This window comes from Phaseolus vulgaris, chromosome 9 (assembly GCF_051622355.1).
Source record: "Phaseolus vulgaris cultivar YP4 chromosome 9, ASM5162235v1, whole genome shotgun sequence".
Lineage (NCBI taxonomy): Eukaryota > Viridiplantae > Streptophyta > Magnoliopsida > Fabales > Fabaceae > Phaseolus > Phaseolus vulgaris.
This window is the reverse complement of record NC_143506.1, coordinates 18,971,563-18,993,071: the sequence shown is the minus strand read 5'-3', so window position 1 is coordinate 18,993,071 and position 21,509 is coordinate 18,971,563. Positions and strand designations below refer to the sequence as shown.

Sequence of the window (21,509 nt, the reverse complement as noted above, 5' to 3'; positions counted from 1 at the left end):
TCTCACATCTTATCAAACTTTCAGATTACAACCTACATTATTGTTCTAACCCCAATAAGAGAATTCAATTATTTTCTCACTTCTTATATCTCCATAACTTTCCTTTAATTTCCAAGAGATTAATCCATACACAAAATTTTTATTTCATTATCGTAATGGATCGTCATTCATAACTTTAACATGAAATTAATAAAGGTTAGATATATTTTTCGTTAATTCAAACTTTAGATATTCTAAATACGTGTAGTAAAAAAATTATTTAAATGAGTTTATTGTCACTTTTTTTACGTGATAAATGATGTTAAAATGTTTTATACTCATCATTACCATGAATGTTATAATATTATAATACAGTTTTTGCTGATTTTTTTTTTAAAAAAATATTAATAATATTCTAATAGTTTTCTTATTATAGATAAAGTTTGAATTAAAAATAAAAATCAAATTCGCATTAGTAAATCAACTAAACCCAACTAATATTGAGTGAGTGAAAATATTTAGGAAAGGAAAAACAACTTTTCAGTTCATAAATTTTATTACGTTAAGAGATTATTTTTTTAAAAAAAAACAACACTTGAAAATTATATAGCTCATTTCTAATTACTTATATAAATTTATTAGTTTAAGAATTAGTTAGAATAAACTATGATACCTATAAAAATTAAATCTATAATTTATTTGAAAACTACTCACTTTTTTTTTATTGTAGACTTAAACTATTACTTTGCTAGAGCCTTGGAATAAATGTTTAAAAAATTAATGAATAAAATGTGTTTCTGAAAATTATTATACGATTACTTAAAAATTTACAATAATAATAATAATAATAATAATAATGTGTTTGTAATTATATCTCTTAGTTGTGTATCAACTACGAAATATTTTCATGAACCACTTTATCTCAGTAAACAATAAGGTAGGATATGTATATATATCCTCATGATTAGGGTTAATGAAATAATTTGTAAAAGATTCTTTGATTATTAACCACTCATGAACAGAGGATGTGACACGTCTTATATATCCAATCATCGACTTAACTATTAGTTATTATTCTTAAATACCTAACTACCTTAAAACTCCAAGAAAGAAAAAAGAAAAACCAACATTGAATAATCATTGTAAGAGTGATGAAAAGTCATAAAGAAAACTTAAAAACCTAGTGATGGAGCTAAGATAAGATGAGAGAAACAGTTAGATGTTTTGAACAGATAATCTTGGACACTGACATAAGATATAGTATTGTAACGAAATAGTAATGTTTGACTATAGGAAGATTTAGACAGTTACTAATGTGAATTAACTTAATAGATATACATATATGCATGCTGTGTATGCAAGCATGAAGTCCTAGAGTGAAGAAAAAATTGCACATGCAGTGACCGAAAGGATAAGCAATAATTGTTGGTGAAGGAGTAGTTTTGCTGAGCATTAATTGCGCCCAATGTCATGTAGTGGCCTTCATTAATTGTGTTCCGAACAACCGAACGAGTTTTGGCTAGGCAAATTGTTCAAAGCAAGGAGAAAATACAAGAAATCTACGTTTTCCTCACACCTACTCTATATTCTCCCCTCCATCTAGCAGAGTACCAAATCCTATTCAATGCAAAGTATTTAATATCCTTTCCCTCTCATTATGGTACAAATGCAGGTGGGTGCTTTTGATCGTGATCTTTGGATGTAAAAGGCAGACAATATGACCATCCATTATAAATTTGCATTTGCCCAATCTATTTATCATCCCTCCCTATATACCTATATACCTTTCTCACTTTATTCTCCCCTCTTACCCTTTACATAAATTATTCACTATGAACTCTTTATTTGTAAACTACTACAACACTAACATAACATTTCATGTTTAAGCTTAAGCATTTCTCTCTCGCTTTCATCAGGAGTTTTTCTTTCTTATTTTAAGATAAAGAGATTCTAAGGAAGAACATTTGTGATGTGAAAATAGTTATCTTTGATTTTTGTGTTGAGATAGTGGGTTATACAGCTGTTGTGTTATTTATAAAGAAGATTTTTATAAGTTCTTCTAGTTGTTGGTGATTTATACTTGGTGGTTTATTTATGTTTTATGTTTTTTTGGAGTTTGTTGTGATGGTATACTCTGGCTGCTATCAAGGGTGGATTCTTGTGGATGTAATATTCTTGGGATAAGGGTTAGTTGGTAGCTTTTGTTGGAGTTTGGATTAGGTTGGAGTGTGATGTCCTATCTTAATTTTCTTTTTATTTATTTATCTATATTTATTTATTATTTTTTACTGATAAAAAAAATTCTCTCTCGCTTTCATGTATTATACTTCTACCATATATGCAAGTCATTAAACAACACATTTGTTGGAAATTCAACGTCGACTAGAAGTAAGGACATTTCAATATAGTATATAAGTAAGTGAAATTTCATCTTATAAGCTAGTTTTATAAGATTGACTTAGTAAATTCACTTTCTAACATGATATCAAAGTCATTTAGAATTTATCATAAAGAGATAGTTTGTTGAGTTTATTAGGTCATCCATTATTGAGTCAATATCGGATCACTCATAAATATATAGTCTCACACACGAGTTGTCAGTCTCGACGTGAGATGTGTGTTGGAGATCATACATTAACTAGAGATAAAACATTTGATATATATATATATATATATATATATATATATATATATTACCTCATCTTATAAGTTGATTTTATAAAATTAAGTTAGATTTAAAATTTACTTCTTAATCACTTCTCATTCATCTTTCAGCTTTGTAGAGACAATTAATTAATTGTCACAACTACAATCGATCAAGAGTTTTTCGTTTAGATAATTGAATGGATACAAAACTCTAAAGCTCACTATTAAGTCTAAAGCCTATTACCTTCTTCAATTTTCCTTCGTGTCTTCCACTCAAAGTAATGGTATGATGGATTTTTCATCTTTTGTTTGAGATCCCACATCGACTAGAGATTAGAGCCTTTCATTGTATATAAGTGGGTGCAAACCTCAACCCTATGAGCCGGTTTTATGGGGTTGAGTTAGGCTTAAAGTCCACTTCATAATATGGTATCAGAGCCATTTCGAGCCTATCCTAGCGAGTGTTTGTGTTGGGCCTATCGTGCCACCCGCTATTGGGCCGCTATCGGACCACCCAAAATATATAGTCCCACGCACGAGTTGGCAGTCTCGGCGTGATGAGGTGTGTTGGAGATCCCACATCAACTAGAGATGAGAGTCTTTCATAGTATATAAGTGGGTGCAAACCTCAACCTCATGAACCGGTTTTATGGGGTTAAGTTAGACTTAAAGTCCACTCTTTCGTAATATCTTTGTTCAATTTGCAACAATATTGACGACAGATGGTGTGAGTGAATACATGTGCTTCGAATTTTTAAATAAAAAAGTCAAGCTTAATCTTATAAATTAGAAAAGTTATTAAATAAGTATTGAAAAAAAAATCATTCAAAATTATGAATATGACAAAGATTAGTTATAATCACAACTAACTAATATTGTATATTAATAACATAATCATGAGAAAATTAATATCAAAATGATAAAAATGGAATAGAGTTTGAGCGTAGAGATTGTAAGTGCATAAAAGAAAAAATATCACGTATCTCCTCTTTCCTCAATAACAGTTATAATGACATAAGCAAACACTCTTATAGAAGAAGTTAAAAGGAATTAATATTCTCTTTTATTTATTTCAATGTTTAAAAATTTAAATAAGAGTTATTTCATAAAGTAAATATATATATTGATTTTTATATTAACAAATAATTCAGTTACGTTATATATATTTTTTTTACTTTTTCTCTCAAATCATACTTTATGATAAACGAAAAAGCCAAATGAAAGGTAACCGTGTGGGCAAGCAACAACATTTAAAATTGCATGGATCTACTATTTAAACAAGTTTCTTGTTAAAAGCAACTTCATTAAAGTGTGATTTTCACTTGCTTTTTTTAACACGTTAGCAAACAATAAATCCTTGTCGAATTGACAATAGGGTAAATTCCAATTAAACTACTTTAGTGGTATTAAATACACACACTTTTTCTAATTTTAAAATTTGCACACTTTTTTTATATGTTTTTAATAAAATAATACATATTTCATTTTTAAATAAATATTCATATTTTTATAGTTTTAATAAAACAATATTAATATTATTTATTTTATTTGAAAGTAACATAACTTCAGGAATGATACAGTCCTTATACAAATCGACATATCGACAAATCGACATATCGACAAATCGATAGAGACCTCCAAAATCTTCTTCTAAAAAAACAATTTTAACTTCCTACCAACAACAACTAACAAAACACCTGCAAACATCAAACCACCAACCAGGAACCTAACCAACAACACTAGAACATTACTTAATCAAATTCATACAAACCAGAATCAAGACACCAATCAGAATAAAAGAAGCAAGTAGAAGGTATCTTGGAAGTTACTGATTTATGGCATAAGCGCCCCAGACATCCTTCTCCGACGCGTCTACAACTTGCATCTTCATTATTATCTATCAATAAAAATCTCATTCTATTCATAATAATTGTAGTGTTTGTCCTAAAGTAAACAGTCAAGACTACCCTTTTCTTTAGGCACAATAAAATCTCATTATGCATTTAATTTATTGCATAGTAACATTTGGGAATTAGAATGAGATCAAGGCATAGTAATGCTTCTTGAAGAAAGATGATGAACAGTGATCGTGGTGAAAGGTACAACAAGAAAAATAGGGATTATGAAAACCCTATTGCAGCAATGTATCGCACAGCAAGTGAAGAAGCAAAGAAAAGAAAAATGTTTATGATTTCTCATTTATTAAAAGGAGGGTACAAGAATATATATATATATATATATATATATATATATATATATATATATTACTTAAAGCGGTGCCAAAAGGGAATGGGCTGCCACTTGGTTACAATAAGAAGAGCCTAAAATAAAAACTATAACTAAGAAACAGTAACTAAAACAGAATAGAAAACAGAATAGAAAAAACATAAAAAACAGAACATGTTAACAGCCCCCCTCAAGCTGGGAGTATATATTTTTCATTCCCAGCTTGGAATGAATGAACTTGAATGTGGTTGGAGGTAAGGGCTTGGTGAAGATGTCTGCTACTTGCATGGTAGATGATATGGGTAGCAGTTTGAGAAGACCAGCAGTGACTTTTTCACGAACAATATGGCAGTCAATTTCTATGTGTTTGGTTCGCTCATGAAAAACAGGATTAGATGCAATTTGTATTGCTGAACGGTTGTCACAATATAGAGTAACAGGCTTGACGTAAGAGACATGAAGGTCCTGAAGGAGATATGTTAGCCATTGTATCTCACAGGTGGTGGTAGCAAGAGCCCTGTATTCAGCTTTTGATGAACTCCGAGAGATGGTTTGTTGTTTCTTAGATTTCTAGGAAATAAGTGAATTGCCCAGATAAACCGAGAATCCAATTATGGATTTTCTTGTGGTGGGTCAGGTTGCCCAGTCAAAGTCACTAAAGGACTTTAATTGGACAGTATTAGAGGTGTGGAAGAAAATACCATATCCAGGAGCAGATTTGAGGTATCTCAGAATTCGAAAAGCTGTTTGTTGGTGAGCCTTTGTAGGTGCAATAACGAATTGACTTAGATTATTAACGCTGAAGGTGATGTCCGATCTGGTGTTGGTGAGGTATAGAAGATGACCAATGAGTCGTCGGTAGGCAGAGGACTCCATTTCAGATATTGGTGTGCCTTCTTCAAAGATAGCCGAGAGGTATGAATCATGGGAGTGGGCATAGGTGCACAGTCAAGCATTCCGGTTTCATGCAAGAGATCCAGTGTGTATTTTCTTTGGCTTAGGTGGATCCCTGTACTGTTGTGGGCCACTTCAAGTCCTAAAAAGTACTGTAGGCCCCCAAGATTCTTTATTCGAAAGTGTTCATCCAACAGTTTGGTAATGTGACAGATTTCCTCAGCATCATTGCTAGTAAGTACAATGTCATCCATATACACAAGAAGAGAAGTAGTGTTAGTGCCATTGTGTTTTAGGAAAAGTGAATAATCGACAGAAGAGATGACATAATTTTGTGAGATTAAAAAGGTGGACAGTTTAGCATACCATTGTTTCTCTGCTTGCTTGAGGCCATATAGAGATCGGTTCAGTTTGCATACACTAGTTGTGGTGGGAAAGGAAATTCCCGGTGGGGGTTTCATGTATACATCTTCATCAAGGTCTCCATGCAAGAATGCATTATTGACATCAAGCTGTTTGAGATTCCATTGGTGGGCAGCAGCAAGTGCAGGCAGTAGCTGAAGAGTGGTTAGCTTTGCAACTGGAGCAAAAGTGTCTAAGAAATCCAACCCTTCAAGTTGGGTGTAACCTTTTGCAACCAAGCAGGCTTTGTATCTTTCGATAGTGCCATCAGAATGTTGTTTGATTTTGTATATCCATCAACATCCAATGCCCTTCTTTCCAGGGGAAGAGAGGCAATGGTCCAAGTATGGTTTTCCTCTAAGGCATTCAGTTTTTCTTGCATAGCATGCTTCCAACATAAGTGTTTAGAGGCTTCCTCATAGGTTTTTGGCTCCATGTTAGATAAAATAGAAAGAATTTTTTTTTTAAACTTTGGAGATAGAGATTAATAAGAAATGAACTTAGAGATGAGATATTTTGTACTTACGTTTTTTGTTGCTGCAGAAGCTGTGTGAAAGTCTTCCAGATGAGCTGGAATTTTTCTTTGTCGCATAGATCTTTTAGGTGGTGTGGCTGTTATTTCTTCAATATCATCAATGTTCTCAGTGAGATGCTCTTCAGATACACCAGCAGTGATTTCATTGGTGGTATGGTCAGTGCCATGGTTTTCATCTGCAATATCAATTTTGTTGTTGGTATGGTCAACCACATGGTTCTCATTAATAGTATCAATGTTTACAGTTCCAGCAGTATAATTTTCAATAGTAAGATCATTAACATTGTCATAGTTAGAAGGAATAGGGAGAGATAAAATGTTTGGACCGTTATGAACATCATTTATTTTGTAGGGAAAGATATTTTCATGAAATACTACATGTCTAGAGATTTCAAGTTTATGATTTTTCAGATTTAGAAAAAGGAAACCTTTAGTGTTAGGTTGAAAACCTAAAAAAGTGCCAGCAATAGAGCGATCATCAAATTTTTTTCGGTTAGCAGTTATAGTGCTAGAGTAGCACAAGCAACCAAAGACACGTAAGACAAAGATATCACACAATTTTGTATGTAGTTTTTCATAAGGTGTTTTATTATTTAAAAGAGGAGTAGGAGTACAATTTATTAAAACACACGACATGAAGGATAGCAAAATTCCAAAACAAAGGTGGTAAGTTTGCTTGAAAGAGTAAAGCACGAGTCACATTAAGAATGTGCTGATGTTTTCTTTCAGCTATACCATTTTGCTCTGGGGTTTCAATACAAGTAGTATGATGTATAATGCCTTTTGAAGAGAAATAGTCTTTCATGGCAAATTCAACACCATTATCGGTTCTTATTATTTTGACATTGTTTTGAAATTGATTTTCCGCATAAGCAATAAATTTGAGAATGTGAGTTCTGGTTTCAGATTTATTATTCATGGGGATAATTGATGTTAAGCGAGAAAAATCATCTACAATGGTTAAGAAGTATTTATGACCATGCATAGAGGAAATAGAGCAGGGACCCCAAATGTCCATATGTAACAATTCAAAATTTTGAGTAGCCCGAGTATCACTTAAAGCAAAAGGAAGTTTCTTTTGTTTTGCACGGTGGCAAGTATCACATACAACAGTTTTATGAAATGAAACCTAAGGGTATTGAGAACTCAAAACACCTAATCTTTCATCAGAAAGATGCCCCATTCTATAATGCCAAAGATTAAAGTTTTTATCAGGACAACTGATGGAAGAGACAATAGTTTTGGCAGCAGTATCATAGAAAGTAGCAGAGTCAAAAACATATAATCCAGCGATGGCATTAGCTATACCAATCCTCTCGCTGGTTACAATGTCTTGTATAACACATTCATTGGAGGAAAAAATTAATCTACAATTGAGATTAAAAGAAATTTTTGAAACAGAAATAAGATTGAAGGCAAATTGAGGAACATATAGAACATTACTGAGGTGAAGTTTGTAGTTCAAAACAACAGTTCCAGAGTAAATTTGCAAACACTTTGTTACCATTGGGCAGATTGATCAAAACAGGTTTAATGCATTTATAAGAGACAAAATTAGCAAGGGAGATGCAAATGTGATCAGTGGCTCCTGAGTCTAAGATCCAACAACTTTTTAGGTATTGTAAATTATTATAAGAAAGAAGTTTACCAGTTGAAGACGGGTCAGCCACCTTGTGACTATAATCAGCCGAGAAAGATCCTATTTGGTTCACCTGTGCTTGACCCACATTACTGGTTTCAACATTGTTTTGACTTTGTTTGAAGAGATCAACAAGAATCTGATACTGCACTGGGGTGAGTTGAATGTTCCCATTATCCTGTTCTTGTTGGCATTTCTCAGAAAAAACAGTGTCAGTAGCAACAATACTATGGACTTGAGTGGGTTTACCATTAAAAGATTTGTATCCAGGGGATAACCATGCTTTTTGTAACAGTTTTCAATCGTATGACCACTCATTCCACAATGAGTACAAATCTTTCTATTATTGTTGCTTTTATAAGTCCCTTTTTCTTTGTTGGAAAACCATTCTTCTTATAACAAACATTAAACATTCTCGGTGTGCCCCACTTTACCGCAAAAATTACAAGTAACAGAAGTGATGCTAGAATTACGATTAGAACTAACACTATTGACATTGGCGATCAACACATTATTGATCAATTGACGTTCTTGTTGCACCAAAAGAGAGAAAATTTTGGTGATAGGCGGTACGGGTTCCAAAAGAAGAACATGAGACTTTATATTATGATATTGATCATTTAGCCCTCGTAAAAATTGCATAACCCTATCTTTAAGTTTTCTTTGATTGATAATAGTCATAACAGAACAAGAACAAGTTATCTTGCAAGTGCAAACAGGATTAGGCCTAAAATTCTCGATTTCATCCCAAATAACTCTAAGCTTGGTAAAATACTCAATTACATATTGATCCCCTTGACACAGGGTGGCAACATCCATTTGTAAATCAGAAATTCTAAAAAGATCCCCTTGTGAATACCTAGTTTTTAAATCATTCCAGATATCTATGGCTAAGTACATCCAAATAATGTTTTGCCTAATAGGGACCGAGACATAATGTACTAACCAAGAAACAACCATGTTGTTACAGCGTTTCCATGCCGAGCATTTTGGGTGATTTGCAGTAGGGCACGGATGCATCCCAAGGATGAATTCGATTTTGTTTTTCGCGCTCAATGCTGTCATCATCGATCGACTCCAAGAATGATAGTTGGTAGAATCTAGGATTGGCGATACCAACGAAATCGCTGGGTTTTCTTTTGGATGTAGAGAGAGGTAGGTCTAGTCTGATCGTTCCTCTCCCATAACTGAAAAGAAGAACAAGAAGAATAAAAAAGATGAACAAGAAGAAACTGTAGAAGAAAAGAACAAATATCAGAGAACGCAGCAGAGCTCTTCAATTGAAGAGATCAAGGTATAGTAATGATTCCTGAAGAAAGATGATGAACAGTGATCATGGTGAAAGGTACAACAAGAAAAAGAGGGATTATGAAAACCCTATTGCAGCAATGTATCGCATAGCAAGCGAAGAAGCAAAGAAAAATGTTTCTGATTTCTCATTTATTAAAAGGAGGGTACAAGAATATATATATATTACTTAAAGCGATGCCAAAAGGGAATGGGTTGCCGCTTGGTTACAATAAGAAGAGCCTAGAATAAAAACTATAACTAAGAAACAGTTACAGTAACTAAAATAGAATAGAAAAAACATAAAAAACAGAACATGTTAACATTTGGTCCTCATAAAACCCCAACTCATTTTAGAAAATGTTTTTTTTCTCACTATAGTCGATGACTTTACTAGATGTACTTGGCTATTTCTTATGAATCACAAATCTAAAACCCAACATCTCTTAGAATGATTCATTACATTTGCACTAAATCAATTTCAGGTAACTATTAAAACTATCCGCGTTGACAACAAATTGAAATTTATTTCAATGCGTAACTTTTTTCTCAAAAAAGGTATTGAATGTCAATGCACTTGTGTCTACACTCCTAAACAAAATGGAGTAGTAGAACGCAAACATAGACACACATTTTAAACACAACAAGAACCTTCCTATTTCAGTTCCATTTACTATTAGAATTTTGGGGGAATGCGTTTTAATCGCCACATATATCATTAATCGTTTGTCATCACCTTTACTAAAAAATAAATCACCTTTTGAGCTGCTATATAATCAACCATCTTCACTTTCTCATCTAACAACTTTTGGTTGCCTATGTTACACAACTATTGTTCCACCTAAGCAAAAATTTGATTCGCGCGCTCGAAAATGCATTTTCATTGGTTATCCTCACAATAAAAAAACATACAAATTATTTGATATAGATGCAGACACTATTTTACAAGTCGAGATGTCAAAAGTGTTTTCCCATCCTGTTGATAAGTGTCTAATTTCAGTAATATTTCATATTAAAATATAGGCACTTATGAGAATTTATTGCTAATTTACATATAAAATAATCCCTAATTTATGAATTTATACCTTTTTACATTTTTTATGATCTTTATTTGAATAAGAGTATTTTATTCCCAAATTTGGTGTTAATTGTAGATTTCTAAGGAAGATTGGAGATTTGGATTAAAGATGAATGATTTGAGCCAAAAAGATAAAGATAGAAGGTCCCATAATGAAAGAAAAAAAAGAAAGAAAGAAAGATTGGGCCTTTTTATGTTTTTATCATTTAGCCCATTAGCGCGACACAATAAACAACCTAACCCTAGAAAACTAGGATAAATAGAGGGCTAGAGGCTCAACCTTAGTGTGTCAGATTGAGAGGAAAACACCATAGAGTGAATTGTAACCCAATTGGGAGAATGGAAGGTGATAGAAGTATGCGTGGCTAATTCTATCCTTTGGGATTGGGAGTAATCTGCTCAAACTCTTATGCATTGAGGTGATATTTTATATATTAATATTCAGTTCTTGATTGATTATTGGTATTGTTGTTTTACTTTTAATTTTCCGTGACAAATTGAGAATCTTAAATCTGACCGGGAGGTATTTTTAGGGTTCGGACCTAAACAACAATACTTAACATATTTGAGTGCTAGGAATAGACTTGAAATGTTAATTGCTATTAAACGTCTGAGCTTCGTTCTAAGTTGTTCTTATAATTATGCGAGGGATCGATAGTTAGGGGACATTCTTAAGGATTTTATATGCGAGGAATCGATATAAATGATTTTTATACGGGCATCAATTTCAATCAAAGAACTTAATATTGACATGCTAATCAAAATACTTGAGAGTGAGAGAGATGAAACTAATCCTTATTTTTCCAATTGAAACAACTAATTCTTTGTTTGTTTGTTTTCTTATTATCAGTGCCAACACAATTAATTCAAAACTCTTTTAATTGTTTTGTTTTTATATTTAGCGATTATTGTACTCGATAATTCACTGTTTCTTGTGGGATCGATATCCGTCCTTAGGGACAATTATTACTGTTGACAAACGCGGTGCACGTGCCGTAAAAAGTCATCAAGTTTTTGGCGCCGTTGCCGGGAAATATATTTGATTTGTTGAGTATAATTTCCTAAATATTGTAAATTTTTTTTTATTTGTTTTGATTTTGTTTATTTTATTAAAATTAGATTTGATTTGATTTTAGTATAGATTTGCTATTTAAAAAAAAAAAGTTATTGATTTTATATTATTTTCTTTTCTTCTCTTTACGTTATTTAATTTAGTTTATTTTTATTTTATTTTGTTTTGATTTTGATTTTGTTTTATTATATTTTATTTTAGTTTTTTTAGGATTAGTTTAGGTAGTTTTATTTATGTTTACGTAACTGTTATTTATTTATTTTAATTATATTTTATTATTAGTTTTAGTTTTTATTTCTACTAAGCTAGTTAGTTAGAATATTAGTTGTTTACAATTATAGTTTTCATTTTTTTTTTAATTTTATTTTATTTTATTTTATTTTCTTTCTAGTATTTATTTTATTTTTTATTTTTTTTAGTACGTTATTTTTTGTTTTTAGAGTTTTCTTTTATTCTGTTTTTAGTTTTTATTTTATCTATATTTTTTTTTGAATATTTTTGTTAATTTTCTCTTAACGTCATTTTAGTTTTTTTTTTGTTATATTTATTTATTTATTTTATTTTTATCTTCAAATTTATTTTATTTTATTATTTTTAAAGAAAAAAAAAGTTCTCTGTTTTTTTTTCTCTCCACTAATATCCTTTTAGGAAGAAAGCAACATGACAGAACAACAAGCACCACCTACTAAGAAGACACTTGGAGATTATGTCATGTACCAAGGACCAAGACATTTTTCTAGTATTGCAATACCTACTACTACCAAGGCCTTGGAAATAAATCCCGATTTTCTCACTCCCATCCGTGCTTTGGATACATTTTATGAATTGGTAGGAACAATGGGTTTTCAATCAGGTGATCTTGAAAATGTTTATATGCGCTTGTTTTCTTTTTCATTGGCAGGAAAGGCTAAGGAATGACTCAAATCACTTCCAAATCAGAGCCTCATTAGCTGGAAGGATGTAGAAGAAAAATTTTTGCAAAGATTTTTTCCAATTTCTCGCTACATCAAAGCAAAGTCTTAAATTTCTATGTTCAAACAAGGAGCAAATGAAGTCTTTTATGATACATGGGAAAGATTTAAGATGATATTGAGAAAATGCCCAAATCATGGGTTTGAAGATATTTCTCAACTGAGCATATTCCTGAATGGTCTCAGATCTGACATAAAGATGCTCCTAGATGCTGCAGCTGGTGGCACAATGATGGCCCTTGATGTAGAACAAGCGACAATAATTATTGATGCATTGGCATCAACTGATTATAAAGCCCAACATGATGGACAAGATCTTCAAAATAAAGGGTTGTTAGAAAATGCACTCTTGGCTAAAAATAAGATTCTGACACAGCAGATTGAGCAACTAACTGCACAAATGGCTAAATTGTCCCAACAATTATATGTTGTTCATTCATCTCAAAGCCAAAGTCAGTCAATCAGGTGTGATTTTTGTGGAGGTGTTCATCCTAATGGTCACTGTTTTTATCAGAACAATTCACCTGAAGTTGAGGATCCATCCATGCTTGAAAGAATGAATAAAGTTGAAGACGCTCTAACAAAGATTGTGAGCGCGCAGGACAATATTGTGAGAGCGCAGGACAATAGCATGGCCATGATTAGGAGTATAGATCCAGATGAGACAGCTGACCAAACAAATTGCACAAATTATGGAGGAACAAAGTGGCCAGTTTTCAGTCAATAGGCAAACCAATTCAAAAGAGCATTGCGATAATGTAGTGGCTGAAAAAGAAGAAAAAGATGAGATAGAGGGGAAGAGAGATGAGAAAGAGAGAAGTGAGGAGGAAAAAATAAAGAAGAAAAGTGAAAATAAGGAGAGAGGAGTTTTTGAAAAAGATTTATCATATCCTCATTCTCCTTCAAAAAGCGAGAAGGAAAGAAAATTCTTTGATAAATTTCTCCCTAAAAATTATTTTACAGGAAATTTGAAGCAATATTCAACATTTGAAAGATTTCGAAAGAATAGGAGCTATATTGAAGAAAAAAATATAGAGTTGGAGGATAGATACAGTGTCATTATTCAAAAAGGCTTGCCTAAAAAATTCAAGGACCCAGGGAGTTTTAACCTTCCCGTGTCTATAAGTGCTTTATTATTAGCCAATGCTTTATTGGATTTGGGAGCAAGCGTAAATATAATTCCTTTGGCAATGCTGAAGAAAATAGGTGATTTGGAGATTAAACCCACCAACATGACTTTAAAGTTAGCTGATCAAGTAACCAAGTATCCATATGGTGTGGTTGAAGATGTTCTCGTCAAGGTGGATAAATTCATATTTCTGGTGGATTTTGTTGTGATGGACATGAAAGAAGATGAGGAGGTTCCCTTGATACTTGGAAGACCCTTTATGAAGACTGCTAGAATCATAGTTGATGTCGACAAAGGAGAACTTCAAGTTAGAACTCAAGATGAGGAGGTAACTTTAAATCTTTTTAATGGTCTTAAAAATTTTAATGCAGGGGAAGAATGTGTACAGAAGGATGGATCACAGAGATATTCCACCTTGAAATAAACAGGCGTCAAGCTAGATGACGTTAAACGAGCGCTTACTGGGAGGCAACCCCGTCCACATTTTAGTTTTATGTTGTTACCTTTGTTTATTTTATTTTTCAAAAAAAAAAATCTTGTATGCCTCCTAATCATTTTGCAGGTTATGTATTTTGACCTGAGGACAGGTTCTATTATTCAGGGGGCAGATCCAGCAAATGAAGCAAGACTGTAGATAAAGATTTTAACAAAAAGTTGGATGACTTCTTCAAAAGAGAGGATTGAGCAAAAATATGGTTTTATCTTTCTAATTATCTTTTCTTTTCAATTATTTGAATTTTGTCTTATTTTATTTATTTTATTTTTCGATTATTTTGTTTTCTGTTTATTTGCTTATTTTTTTAGTTTGTTTGTTTATATTGCTTATTTTGAATAAATTTCATGTTTTGTTAGTTTGTTCGTTTTAAGTCTTGAATTATCTTTTTTGAATGAACTTCAGTTTTAATTTGTTTGTTTTCTAGTTTATTTTTTTCAAATAAAAAAGAACTAGAATATTAATTTTGAATCGTGGAAAAAAAGAATTTGTGTTTAAATATTAAATAATGAGATGAATTAGACACATGTTAGAAAAGAAAATATGATTGAATCCTTATTCAAATGCAGTTAAAAGTATGATACATAAATTTAACAGGATGATTGATTAGGACAGATAATGACAAGAGAAAAAGGAATTAGACCAATTAAACCAAGTGAGTGTGTGAACCTTAAACCGTTTGAGAGTTTTACTGATGAATTGACAGTTGTGGTTGCTTAATTTTTATTTTTGTTGCATCATAAAAGAGCATGAAGATGATTGAGGCATTTGTTTGTGTTAATTAGGAGCCAGGGCCAAAAAACCAACCTTTATATTAGAATTCCATTTTTTTTTATCCCCTTTGGGCCAAGAACTTTTTTGTTAATATTGCACCTTAACCTTTATTGATATAATTTCCTACCCTTTAGCATGTTTAAGGAAGGAGAACATAGATGCAATACATATAGAAAAGGGAATGGTTGGTTCTAATTGTGAAAGTCAAAAAGTTGAAAATAGGAAGAATCTTTTCCTATTATTGAAAAGAAAAAAAAAAGGAACAGGAGAAGAAAAATAAATAGAAAAGAAAGATAGAAAAATTTCATGAAAATCATGAAAAGTCAGAAAGAAAATGAGGGAAAATGTGACATCGAAAGAAAGTGGTAATTAGATAACATATATGTTCTCTATAATTGAATTGTAGATATGTTCTTCTTCTTTAATATGTGCATTTTGTTATCTAAGAAAAACCAATATTTTTTGGAAGCCCAACCTCATTACAACCCTGGAAAAGACCTCAAGATTCATGTTTCTGATATGTTTGTGATTTGAAGATTAAATGAAAAGCAATTGTGATTTGTTATGATTCAGTGAAAATAGAGAGAAACAAACACTTACCCGTGAGCATATGAGAAGACATTCCTTGATGAATTGTCATTTATTTGTTTTGATTTGATTCTGGAAATTGATTGTGTCTATAATTTTCTATATTTGAATTTGGAAGCATCATAAGTTTCTAATTTGATCTGTTGTTTAGCGATTAAGCTGTTTGATATTTAAATTCAAATATATTCATTTACTTTGCTTGAGGACAAGCAAGATTCTAGGTTGGGGAGAGTGATAAGTGTCTAATTTCAGTAATATTACATATTAAAATATAGGCACTTATGAGGATTTATTGCTAATTTACATATAAAATAATCCCTAATTTATGAATTTATACCTTTTTACATTTTTTATGATCTTTATTTGAATAAGAGTATTTTATTCCAAATTTGGTGTTAATTGTAGATTTCTAAGGAAGATTGGAGATTTGGATTAAAGATGAATGATTTGAGCCAAAAAGATAAAGATAGAAGGTCCCATAATGAAAGAAAAAAAAGAAAGAAAGAAAGATTGGGCCTTTTTATGTTTTTATCATTTAGCCCATTAGCGCGACACAATAAACAACCTAACCCTAGAAAACTAGGATAAATAGAGGGCTAGAGGCTCAATCTTAGTGTGCCAGATTGAGAGGAAAACACCATAGAGTGAATTGTAACCCAATTGGGAGAATGGAAGGTGATAGAAGTATGCGTGGCTAATTCTACCCTTTGGGATTGGGAGTAATCTGCTCAAACTCTTATGCATTGAGGTGATATTTTATATATTAATATTCAGTTCTTGATTGATTATTGGTATTGTTGTTTTACTTTTAATTTTCCGTGACAAATTGAGAATCTTAAATCTGACCGGGAGGTATTTTTAGGGTTCGGACCTAAACAACAATACTTAACATATTTGAGTGCTAGGAATAGACTTGAAATGTTAATTGCTATTAAACGTCTGAGCTTCGTTCTAAGTTGTTCTTATAATTATGCGAGGGATCGATAGTTAGGGGACATTCTTAAGGATTTTATATGCGAGGAATCGATATAAATGATTTTTATACGGGCATCAATTTCAATCAAAGAACTTAATATTGACATGCTAATCAAAATACTTGAGAGTGAGAGAGATGAAACTAATCCTTATTTTTCCAATTGAAACAACTAATTCTTTGTTTGTTTGTTTTCTTATTATCAGTGCCAACACAATTAATTCAAAACTCTTTTAATTGTTCTGTTTTTATATTTAGCGATTATTGTACTCGATAATTCACTGTTTCTTGTGGGATCGATATCCGTCCTTAGGGACAATTATTACTTTTGACAAACGCGGTGCACGTGCCATAAAAAGTCATCACCTGTCAACACTCTTAGGCGCAATCTTCACCTCCATTATAAGATATTTTGTCCGCCATTGACATTGACTTACCCACTCCTGTCCAACATTCACTTGATCCACCATCTTCTCCTACTCGTCACAATGCACCTGAACCTCCAACATACCAACTTTCTTCTCCCACGCCAGGAAGTCTTGCACCATTACCGAACCTTCTCCATCCAACTTTCCTTTTCGACGATCAAGTTGCACATCAACCCCACCTTCCTGGCTTCAAAACTACGTAACGGGATCCCAAGCCAATCATTCGACCTCTACCAAGATAGACCGGATGGAACCAGGTATCCTATGCATAATTTTCTTTGTACTTCACGATTTTCTTCTACACATAGTGCCTATCTTGCTAACATCACAACTACCAAAGAACCTTACACTTATGCTCAAACTATCCTTGATCCAAATTTGCAAAAGACAATGGACGAAGAGCTTTCGCCTTGCAACTAAATCAAACGTGGACCTTGACACCGTTACCTGCCGGGCAGAAACCCATCGGATGCAAATGGGTCTATAAAATAAAGTACAACTCAGATGGCAATGTCGATAGATATAAGGCGCGCCTTGTCGCAGAGGAGTACACTTAGATTGAAGGTGTCGACTATTGTGAAACTATTTCACCAACAATGAAATTAACAACTTTGAGGTCTCTCCTCACCATTGCAGCAATCAGAAATTGGTTTATTCACCAGCTAGATGTGCAAAATGCCTTCTTACATGGCAAATTGCATGAAATTATTTACATGGACTTGCCACTCGGGCATCATCGACAGGGGAGAATATTGTATGTCGATTCAACAAATCCTTTATGGTCTCAAACAGGCATCCCGGACATGGTTTTCAACATTTTTTTCATGTGATTAAATCCGCAGGATTTCAAGAGTCCAAGGCGGACTACTCTCTATTCACAAGACAAAATAACTCATCATTTACTGCCCTTTTTATTTATGTGGACGATATTCTTTTAACAATAAATGATTTGACAGAAATTCAGCGTGTTAAAGACTGTATATTACAACAATTTTGCTTTAAAGATCTTGGAGACTTAAAATGTTTTCTAGGGATTGAATTTTCCTGTTCTAAAACTGGTATTTATATGTCATAAAGAAAATATGCGCTTGATATTTTGCAGGATACGAGACTCACAGGTGCTCGTCCAGACAAATTTTCAATGGAGCAATACCTAAAACTCATACCAGACGATGGACGGTTATTAAAACATTCAGTCAAATACAGGCGACTTGTGGGATGACTGATATACCTCATGGTTACTCGACCTGACATAGTATTTTCGGTTCAGACCCTAAGTAAATATATACAAGCTCCATGGAAACCTCATTGCGATGCCGCAATTTGAGTCCTAAAGTACATCAAAGGATCATCAGGACACATATTGCTATTGTCATCCGAGAACAATCTGACATTGACAGCTTATTGCAACGCAGACTGGGGAGGTTGCCAGATAACTCAGAGATCAGTATCTGGTTATTGCATTTTTCTTTGTTCTTCTTTTGTCAAAAAAATAGACAAACGTATCAAGATCATCTGTGGAAGCAGAATACCACATGATGGCCAATACTTGTTTGGAGATAGTTTGGTTACGACATCTATTGCAGGACTTAAAGGTGCCATGTAACTTGCCCGCTCAACTTTCTGTGACAATCAAACGACATTACATATATGAGCAAACCCATTATTTCATGAATGCCCGCCACATTGAGATAGACTTCCACATTGTGCAAGAAAAATTAAAAGTCGGGATAATCAATCCTTCATATGTACCGACACAACACCAGCCCGCACATATTTTTATGAAGACACTGGACAAAACATTTTTTGACGTTGCGACACAAGTTGGGGGTTCATGATCTTCATTTACCAACTGGAGGGAAGTATTAAGGAAATAATAATTATCAAATCATACGCAATTATTGTATGCAATTATTGTATGTTATTGTATGATATTGTACGTTATTATACGTAATTAATTTAATAATGATAGAATCTCATGATTAGTGGGTCCCTACATAATTAGCTTGTAATTTAGAAAGAGAAAGTTTCCATACACTTGTATATATTTCCTATACATGAAGTGATATAAATACAAACACAAGAGAATAAAAAATCTCTTTTTGTTATCATTTTCTTATATATCATTTTCTTTTACACTCCTAACTAAGTAGATGTTGGAAAAAATCAGAATTAATTGTGTAGATACAAAATGAGTACTTGCGGAAGCAATAAAGAGATAATAGAAAATAGAGCGAAATAGAATAATGTACTGAGATTTTTTAATGTGGAAAAACCTTCTCAACTTGATAAATAAAAACTCACGAGACCTAGTCCAGAAAAAGTCTCCACTATAAAAGTAGGATTACAATATTTGTTTCTCTCACACTGAGGATAAGACTTAATCTCACCCAATAAGGATGAAATACAATAACTGTGTAGCCTCTTACTAGGATTTCTAATCTCACACTATGGTGGATATCTATTCTCTCATTTACTCTCTAGGTTGATCTTCTCACTTGCTTGCATTTCTCTTCCTTACAAGTTCTCTTTATATAAAGAATGAGATGAAGACTTCTTCATAAAGAGATAATGGAAAGGCTGGCTACTCGTACGCAGCTGGCTCGAAGACCCCCGGTTCTGGAAGGCACATGAGTCCGAACGCTATGTTAAATGTGTGATCGACACTACACTACGTAGGTACCTGTGCAGGCGAGGCGTCGGTCGATCCTAGAAACGGCGACAACGACGCGAGGAGTTAATGACCGGACATGCTGCAAGCTAGGGATCACCAGGCAACTCTTTCGCTCTATAGGGATTGGGAGGGCATATCACAATTCTTCTTGGAGGAGGGTTGGTTTGCCCGGATTAATGTTTATCACATCTTCAAAATACTTTGAAAAATATTATTTTCAACTTAAGTTGAGATTCATAATCTACAAGATAGATATAGTTTAGAATTATAATCATTAAATATATTAAATGATTTTAAATTAAGAGGTACTCTCGCCACTAATTAATTATCTTCGATAATAAGATCACTGAACTGAGGAAACCAACATTATATAGTCTCCCATCACTAGTCCTTCTCCTGCACCAACATAAGATTCTAAAATAGAATTAAACTTTGCAGACACTTTTTCATCTCTATCCTAAGCAAATCCTTTACTCTGATCTACACAGCAAACATCAAATATAAAATAAAGCAGAGAAAAATATCAATTTAACCTTTTTTTTTTTGACAAATTTTTATTATTTAAACAATACAGTTGTAAAATGAAATTCATACATATTTAATCAAATATAATTTTTTTTATGTCGTAACAGTCAACGTACATACTAACATGTAAGTCCCGAATTATTTCATGAGGCAGTATTGTGCAAGTCTTTGATTTTGATTTGGACAAAGAATTTAATATTGGGGAATGATTTTTCATATTGCATATTTGGGTGAACAAACTGAGTATTTTTCAATGGTTTATGATCATTTGTGTGACCTCAGTATTGTTTTGTATTTGTATTGAATAGTGTCAGAGTTTTCAATTGATTGATGATTTTTATAACTTGATTTAGTTATTCGATTATAATGACAATAGATAATTGAAAGAATAGTTATTTGGGATAAATCTATTTGAGAGAAAAAAAAAATGCATTGAATTCATGCGTTAAATTTTCTTTTAAAAATATTATGTTTGTTAAAACATTATTTTGCCTAATCCTTTTTAGGTTCTCTTATGTTATGATGTCCTATGTGGAAGTAACATTGTAGGGGAAGCCGGCTTAGCGGGTTGACAAATGACGCGTGTCACTTCAGGAGAGTGCCGACAGTCGGTATCAGAGTAAAGTGTGAGCACAGAGAGAAAGAGTGTGACCCGATGCGAAGTTGGTGGCCGGTGACACTCCTATTAATAGCTATTATTTTATAATTATTTAATATGGGATATTTTATAGCTCCAGCACTGTTCCTTACTTCCTTTTCACCCCAACCGAATGGATAGGGTACCCATGTCTTCATGTTGGTCATAGGCTTTTAGGTTCCATCATGATTCATACACACAAAACTACCTATTCTTTTCAACTCTCATTTTTTCTTTCATTTCTTTTACACACCTACTTCCTCACTTCTATTCGATTTTTTTAAATATCTTGTTTTAATAAAAAAATTTGATTTATTAAATTTTAATTTTCTTGTTTGGATAAAGTATTTCTACTAAATTAAAAACATTTAAATATAAAATAATCGTTAATAATTAAAAAATATATGTGATCTTACTTTATGTTATTTTTTTTGTGAAACTTTGTTAAAGATTTTTTAGATTGATCCTACTTTATGAAGTTGTTGGTTGATTTTTTTTTCGAATTTTTGATCGGTGTCAAATGAATTAATTTTTGGCCTACATTAAAAAAAAAAAATCC

The 21,509-nt window shown here is 32.5% G+C and overlaps 1 protein-coding gene and 1 non-coding gene across 2 annotated transcripts; both read right to left on the bottom strand.

Moving 5' to 3' along the window:
• Positions 1 to 5,028: 5,028 nt before the first annotated feature.
• LOC150025203 (uncharacterized) lies at positions 5,029 to 9,140 on the bottom strand. The gene is made up of 6 exons (XM_090295666.1): positions 8,756 to 9,140; positions 8,331 to 8,603; positions 6,674 to 7,131; positions 6,374 to 6,535; positions 5,697 to 6,302; positions 5,029 to 5,421 (listed from the first exon to the last, which is right to left on the bottom strand). The coding sequence occupies exons 1-6, from the start codon at positions 9,138 to 9,140 to the stop codon at positions 5,029 to 5,031; spliced, it is 2,277 nt and encodes a 758-aa protein (XP_090151792.1).
• Positions 9,141 to 12,773: 3,633 nt separating this feature from the next.
• On the bottom strand, positions 12,774 to 12,873 carry LOC137823229 (small nucleolar RNA R71). The gene has a single exon (XR_011083088.1). It is a non-coding gene; the product is annotated as a small nucleolar RNA R71 (small nucleolar RNA).
• Between the last annotated feature and the right edge of the window lie 8,636 nt (positions 12,874 to 21,509).